At 35.5% G+C, this 8,027-nt stretch overlaps 1 protein-coding gene across 1 annotated transcript in view; it reads right to left on the minus strand.

Annotated features, from left to right (window-relative positions):
* EFCAB13 (EF-hand calcium binding domain 13) overlaps window positions 1-8,027 on the minus strand; it is an 82,271-nt gene that overhangs the window by 52,478 nt on the left and 21,766 nt on the right. Inside the window, 1 exon segment of the mRNA XM_008693929.1 lies at window positions 2,358-2,501. Coding sequence (XP_008692151.1) covers window positions 2,358-2,501 — 144 coding nt within the window.

Below are 8,027 nucleotides of genomic sequence, written 5' to 3' on the forward strand. Positions count from 1 at the left end.
GACATGATATCTGCTTTCCTGGTGCTTAGTCTTATTTGAGATACAGATCTTAATAAAAAAATAAGAAATAAAAATTGCAACTGTGGTTAGTGCTGCGAGAGTGTATAATATGAGAATTTGACCTAGTGAGAGAAGTCATGGAAACATTCCTATAGAGTTGAATTTAAATCTAAAGTATAACCAAGAATTAACTACGAGGAGCGGAATGTTCCAGGGAAAGAAAAGAACATATGCAAAAGCTATGGCAGGAGGAGGGACGGTATACAACTGAAACTCTGTGAAGGCACAGAAAGCAAAGCAGAACGTGATCTGCAATAAAGCTGGAGACCTACGATAAAGGCCACATTAAAGTGTTCTTCATCCCAAGAAGTATTTTTAGATTTTATGCAAGGAGGTAACATGATGAGATGTGTGTTTTGAAAAGATTATTCTGGCTATAGTGTAAAGGGGGAAAGACCAGATATGGGTGGACTTGTTAGGATGAACACTGGTGGTCCTAAAGAAAGATTATGGTAACTTGGACCAAGGTAGTAATGTTGGAAAATAGAAAGACTTAAGAAATATCTAGGAGTTTAAAATAATATCAATTCATAATGATTGCATGAGGAGAACAAAGAAAACAGAGTTGTCAAGGATAATTCCGAGGTTTCTGCTTCACGTTTCTTGAGACTGTTCTAGGTGCCAAACACAGTAATACACATTTATATTTAATTCTTACAACAATCCTACAAAATTAGCATAATTTTTCAGTTTAGCTCCCCAAATAAAGTAGAAGTCCTGGAAGTCAGGACCAGAATTCCCTAGGTAAAAAAAAAAAAAGAAGAAGGAGGTGCTGCAGTGATCTCATGTATGCTTTCTGTTGCTTCTGCTAAAGCATGCCCTAAAGACTATTTAATAATATGACTTGAGATTAATCTTTAAAATCCCTATTTTATGGACATCTTCATGCCTTGGAACATCCCTCTACTTAGGTCTACCAACCCAGAACCCATCATAAATGACTACTTAGTAAAATCCATGCAGCATGGGGTGCCTGGGTGGCTCAGTGAGTTAAGCAACCAACTCTCGATTTTGACTCAGGTCATGATTTCAGGGTTGTGAGACTGAGCTCCACATCAGGCTCTGAGCTGGGTGTGGAGTCTGCTTAAGAGTCTCTGCTTCTCCCACTCCTCTCCCTCTCAAAAAAAAAAATCCATGCAGCCTGGTTCTTTTCTTTTTATATAATAATTTTTTATTATGTTATGTTAGTCACCATACAGTACATCCCTGGTTTTTGATGTAAAGTTCGATGATTCATTAGTTGCGTATAACACCCAGCATGCAGCCTGGTTCTATCTTCACGCCATATTTCAGCAACTAAAGGCCTACTAAAAAGCCACCACTAACAAATGACAAAAACTAGTGGAACCCCATTAAAGAGGATGTCATGTCTGAATATTTTCCTGCCATATTTACACAAACTATCCCCTCAGTCTAAAATATCTTTCTCATTCTTCACTACCACCTTCAACCAACTAACCCCTACTGATCCTTCAAGATTTAGCTCAGATATCACATCCTCTGATAATCTTTCCCTGGTGTTTCCAGGATATATTTGCAGCCTATCTATATTCTATAGTAGTATTTGCTACACATTATAATTCTCATTTTACTTGACTCCTTCTATGCTAAAATGTGAGCTTCTTTGGAAAAAGAAGTGTGTTCTATTCATCTGTGTATCACCTAGCACAGTTCTAAGCACAGTAGATATTAAATGACTAAATGAATGGATAATCAATGAATCAATCATTTATCAGCCCATTATTATCAGACACCCCCTGGTGACATGTAAACATGTAATACAAAATATCTGCTAAATATATTTATAATGTTTAAAAGAAATCTACATTTTGCAGAATAACTGAAAAACATAAGAAGATTGTGTAATCAAAGCTATCTAAAAGAATTAAAAATTCAAAAAATTTAGGTCTCCTAACCTGTGAAGTAAATGCCCTTGACACTACAGAAACCATCTCTACACAGACAAGAAATGACTATTGGAAAAGAGAGGTAAGTTTGAAGAGAAAATAAAACTATTTTTCTCTTAGATTTTTACCAAACATACCAAAATATAACAATTTTAGAAATACCCATTTAATTTTCCTAGACTATCTCTTACCATACACACCAGTAGGCAGTGACGATGGCAAAGTGCACTGGGTGTTATACGCAACTAATGAATCATCGAACTTTACATCAAAAACCAGGGATGTACTGTATGGTGACTAACATAATATAATAAAAAATTATTATATTAAAAAAAAGAAAACTAATATTCAAGAAAGATATATATATATATATATATTCAAATAACTCACTGTCTATACTAGCATGTTTTATCACTTCCTGAAAAGTTTCAGGGATTACAGGGATATCCATGCTATCCAAAACAGCAGCCAGTTCATCAGTTGCAACTCGACCACTTTTTATCCTACAGAAAATCTTCAAGGCATTCTGGAATGCTGCAAAAATACAATAAACAAAGAAATTATTTTACCATAAGAACCGATAGCTTTTTTTGGAAGAGCTGATTTTGTGTCAATAACCTACCAGGGGAAAATAACATAGGCATAGGGTTTTCTAAAAATTTACCTGCAAGTACGCATTTGCTCAATTCTGACCACATTCTTAGTATAAAATATAATTTTTGCTATCATCACTACCGATACGATATTAGCAATAATAGCTGGTATTTACTGAATGCTATTTATATGCTGAGCATTGTGTTAAAAGCTATGGGCATTGTGCTAAAAGGTATAGGTTCTCTCATTACACTATATTCACCTCTTAGTTAAAACTTTTAACTAAAATAGTTTCTTACCAGTGGTATAATCTATAATAGCAAGGCAGCTTAAATCAAAATTTGAGAGCATCATTAATTGCTTAAAATGTAATTTAGAAAAAAACAGTATAAAAGAGAGAAGAATGGAGTAGATGCAAAATTACTCTTTAGATTCTTTATCATATTACAAAGAGTTTAGCAATGGTTTAACCACTATTAAAAGGTCTTCTATTTCTCCATAGAAACTTCATTTTCTTATGCTAACAGTCCTTAGTATCAAAAATGAATTGGAAAGAACCCAGTTAGAAGAAAATATTCATATTAATGAGAGAATCTTCCCTAAACAAATATCTTCCTTAAAATCTAAACAGATTGATATCCGGTCCTAATGCTGAATTTAAGTGCTCCTCAGACCGCTGCATCCCTTAATTTAATTTGATAAGGAAACACAATTCCCATAATCAATTCAGAGAGCAAATCACTTTATAGTCAGACCACACTTTCTTGGAATTCAGGATATAGCAAGCAAAATGATCCGCAAGGTTTTAGATTTGCACAGACAGGGAGGAAGAACTGGGCATTATTCATTCATTCAACTAGTAGTTATTGATCAAGTGAGCAAAAGTGGCTGAGGAAGGACCTCTGAGAATCCTCTCCTCCATAAAAGCAATAAGAACACTGGCAAAAATTGTCAGAATCAACTGTTTTCAAAACTCTGGATATAAATCAAAGGCTTACAGCAATCCAAAGAGTGTTTTTTCAAGAAAAGTGGCTGAATCTCAGTAACAGTGAACTTTGTGGCATTTTAACTTGCCATATTCCCATTTCATCATCCCAGCTTCCCAGGAACCTTGAAAACTGAGAGCCAACAATCATGATGAAAAACAGCAGCCTGACAGCCAAATGGAGAAGAATGAGGTTAGAACTTCTTCAAAGCCCCAGTCCCTAAGAACTGTCATTATCAGACCTGTTTGGTGGTTCCATCAAAGACTCTATTTGCAAAACTGTCCTTATCTGACCTGACTCAAAGCTTGCCCAGTGCAGAGTCTTTTCCCTGGGAGTACTCATCAACAACAACCAGAGGCAATTAGTTAACATTATGACTGCCTGAAGTGGTGGGTAACAGTTGGAGCAAGCACTGGGTGTTATATGTAAGTGATGAATCACTAAATTCCACTCCTGAAACCAATATTACACTACATGTTAACTAGAATTTAAATAAAATTTGAAACAAACAACAACAAAAAATCCTGAAGCTTTGCTCTTCAATGCCATTGCTGCTCTTCCAATAACACACTAATTTTAAAAAGTCAAATAAACCCACAACTGTACAAAGAATAAAGATAAAAGCAACATAAATTTCCCATCCAGGGGCGCCTGGGTGGCTCAGTCATTAAGGCTGGTTCAGGTGGTAGGGCGTTCGACGTTTGATCTCTGGGTTGTAAGTTTGAGCCCCACATTGGATGTAGAGGTTACTTAAAATCTTAAAAAAATATTTCTCAGGTGCCTGGGTGGCACAGTGGTTAAGCGTCTGCCTTCGGCTCAGGGCGTGATCCCGGCGTTATGGGATCGAGCCCCACATCAGGCTCTTCTGGGAGCCTGCTTCTTCCTCTCCCACTCCCCCTGCTTGTGTTCCCTCTCTTGCTGGCTGTCTCTCTCTCTCTGTCAAATAAATAAATAAAATCTTTAAAAAAAAAATTCCCATCCAGGGTGTGCAAAAATTGATGCATTTTGATTAATATTCTACTCGGATACCCTTCTATGTCTCTTTATGCATATCAATGATGGTGAATATTTCACCCAAATAAAATAGTACATGTAGTCTACTATCTTTCCACTCAAAAATATGTCATGATCCTATTTCCAAGTCAATAAAAACAGTTGGAGCAAACAATAGGATAGCAAACAAGCTTAAAAGGAAAATATGGGAGATGTCCATTGAGGCCTTTGAAAAGTTCGAACATATTCCTGAGCATCCAGATGGCCACACCCTTGGATCGGGCCATACCCAGGAAAACCTGAGCAGGTCCTGAATTCTCACCTCTGGCGTATCTTGAGGATACACATAAGAAGGAAGTGAAGGCTAAGGAAAAGTTGAAAACTATCTGTCTGAGTGTTGAAGGCATGCCCCAATGCATATACATTCAGATCCCTCTGGTTCTCTTCAACCTAATAACTGACAACTAATTTTGCCTTACAAAGGCATCATAAAGATACAGGCATGCATATAAATAGTAAATACAATACAAAAATAAATCTATATAAAATACAAAAAAATAAGAAAAGCTATATTCATTGTGAAATTGTTTATAATACTAAGATAATTAGAGCCAATTAAATATTCAATAATAAAGGATTATATAAATAAATTATAGTATATCTACATTTTTCAGATACCATGTGGCTATTAAAAAGTAATAGGCTATAGAAGTTAATCAAAATGCCAAGTAGGAAGTAAAGAATAACAAAAGAAAACCAAGCCAAGCATTATATCTATATTGTTAATTGCTGCATATGGTAGGCATTTAATAACATTTATTACATTAATGAATACATTAACATTAAAATTTTTCTTGCCTTTTGCCTGCTTATCCAGGTATATGAAGACTATCACATTCATATATTTTTGATTCTAAGAAAATACAGTGAGGTTGACTTCAAAAATATATAATATCAAGGACTGATTATAGGAACTTGATCTTGCCTAATGGAAAAACCAAGGAACTGGCTTTTCCAACCAGTTCCTTAGTTTTTGTTTTGTTTTGTTTTAAACCAAGGAACAATTAAAATTAGGTCATGAACACTAGAGATCTCAGACTTTTGGAAGCACTGTTTCCATCACTAACATGAATAGTTCTTCCAATCACTTTCTTTGCCATTTATTGAGATCCATCAGTACCTGAAATTTTTTGGGAGAAATATAAGCAGTGAAGAGAGTACTGTTAACATATTGAAGAAAACAGATGTGAGACTTCAAAGGGAAAAAAAGGAAAAACACATGAACAAAGGTATAGAAATAAGAATGAAATTGGTATGTATAGAGATTTTTGATTAACTGGAGCACGGGGTTCTTGCCTGGAAAAGATTCTACAGAGAAAGGAGGAATGGCAAGCAAAATTATGAGAAGGAGAGGACACCAAGCATAAGAGTTTGGACTACATTCATTTGATCAGAAGAAGAACATCTAAATTTTTGAGCAGGAGAATGACATGACAAAAATCACATTAAGAAAATTAATCTAGCAGTTGTGCGCATCCAATGGAGATTAGAGAAAGAAAATTAGGATACCATGGAGGTGATCCACATTTTTTAGTGCCTTTTATGAAATAACTCATGTCTAATTTTTCTCAACCTGGACTACTGGGGGGAAAAGTACTTAAAAGATTCTGGAAAAAATGTAAATTGATATAACCACCCCACCTTAAAATCAGTTACAATCAAAATTATTCCCTTCTATAAATTTGAAGAATCATTTTTTTTACCTGGATCTTGAGAGACCAAATAACAAACATTATTCACAGCCTTAAGGAAATCTGAAAAGTCCAGCATTCCATTAACTATAATAATGGTTCAAAAACAGAAGGAAAAAAACTGCATTAGCAAACTCACTAAAAACATGAGATAAAAACGCAAACTAAAAATGTGAATAGAATCAACTGATATTAGAATACCATAGTCTATACACAAGAGTAGTCAACATTAACATTAAATATAGACTGTAAAAAGAAAATTTATCAGAAAAATTTGCATATTGTAATTATACAGTAATTAGTGTTCAGCAATAATAATGATACAGACTAGAATTAAAGTTACTGGGGCGCCTGGGTGGCACAGCGGTCAAGCGTCTGCCTTCGGCTCAGGGCGTGATCCCGGCGTTATGGGATCAAGCCCCACATCAGGCTCCTCCGCTATGAGCCTGCTTCTTCCTCTCCCACTCCCCCTGCTTGTGTTCCCTCTCTCGCTGGCTGTCTCTATCTCTGTTGAATAAATAAATAAAATCTTAAAAAAAAAAATTAAAGATACTGCAGTGCTCTTTGCTCAAAGCTCTAATTTTTATATTTGTAAAACAATCATGCAACATGCCAATTTTACATACATAATGGCATTACCTTGAAAGATTAAGACTGATTTCATTGTGTTCTAGAAAAGCCCTTTATACCAGTGGTTTTGGGGGAGATTGTGTATCTAATTGAGATTCTAATGAAAGCTTTGCCTCATATTGTTCCATCTCCCTCTCTCCTCTCCTCCTCCCCCCCCATTACATACACATACATACAAAATGCATTAAAACAAATGCACAAAATATTGCACAATATTAAACCAATCCTTATGCCCTCCCCAAATCATCTCATTTCTCAAGCAAAAAGTAATGCCTATTCTGGGGCACCTGGGTGGGTCAGTCGTTAATAAGCATCTGCCTTTGGCTCAGGGCATGATCCCAGAGTCCTGGGATCAAGTCCCGCATAGGGCTCCCTGCTCTGCTGGGAGCCCGCTTCTTCCTCTCCCACTCCCCCTGCCTGTGTTCCTTCTCTCGCTGGCTGTCTCTCTCTCTGTCAAATAAATAAATAAAATCTTAAAAAAAAAAAAAAGTAATGCCTATTCCTTAAAAGAAGGAAAAAAATAAATCTAAATTGTATAAATGAAAATTTCAGTAAGAAATTTTTTATTGGCTTGAATGAGAAGTTGAAATTATGACTTTTTTTGCATGATAATGCATAGGTCATATGACGTCTAATAGCAATTAGAGCTGAAAATCCAGATTTACAAAGTGTGACAAAACACAGAATCAGGGTTCTTAAATCCCATTTTCTAGACAAGCATAGCTCTGTTTCAAGGAACATCTGAATTTTTCAAGATTCTTCAAGTTAAATAACTATGAAGTCATTTCCCTCCCCATTCAGCAAATGAGGCCAACTTTGAAAGGGTTTATCTATTTTGGAAGAGAATTATTATAAATGCACAATTCAATTTAATGTCATTTGAACAAAGTAACCTATAAAAGAACATTTCAGTTCCTCCAGTGGTCTGCAGGCTTCTACCGTCAGAGAAATTGACAAGGCTTAGTTGTTCTCATTTCTAAACCACAGAAACACTTTCTCTAATATTGGAAAGTTTGTCAAGTTGTCTGCCTCAAAACTTCTTTTTCAGTATAATAACTTGAGTTGTTTCTCCTTCAAAAAACAATGAAACATCTGCACAAATTTCA

Source organism: Ursus maritimus, unplaced genomic scaffold, assembly GCF_017311325.1.
Source record: "Ursus maritimus isolate PB19 unplaced genomic scaffold, ASM1731132v1 scaffold_24, whole genome shotgun sequence".
Classification (NCBI taxonomy): Eukaryota; Metazoa; Chordata; class Mammalia; order Carnivora; family Ursidae; genus Ursus; species Ursus maritimus.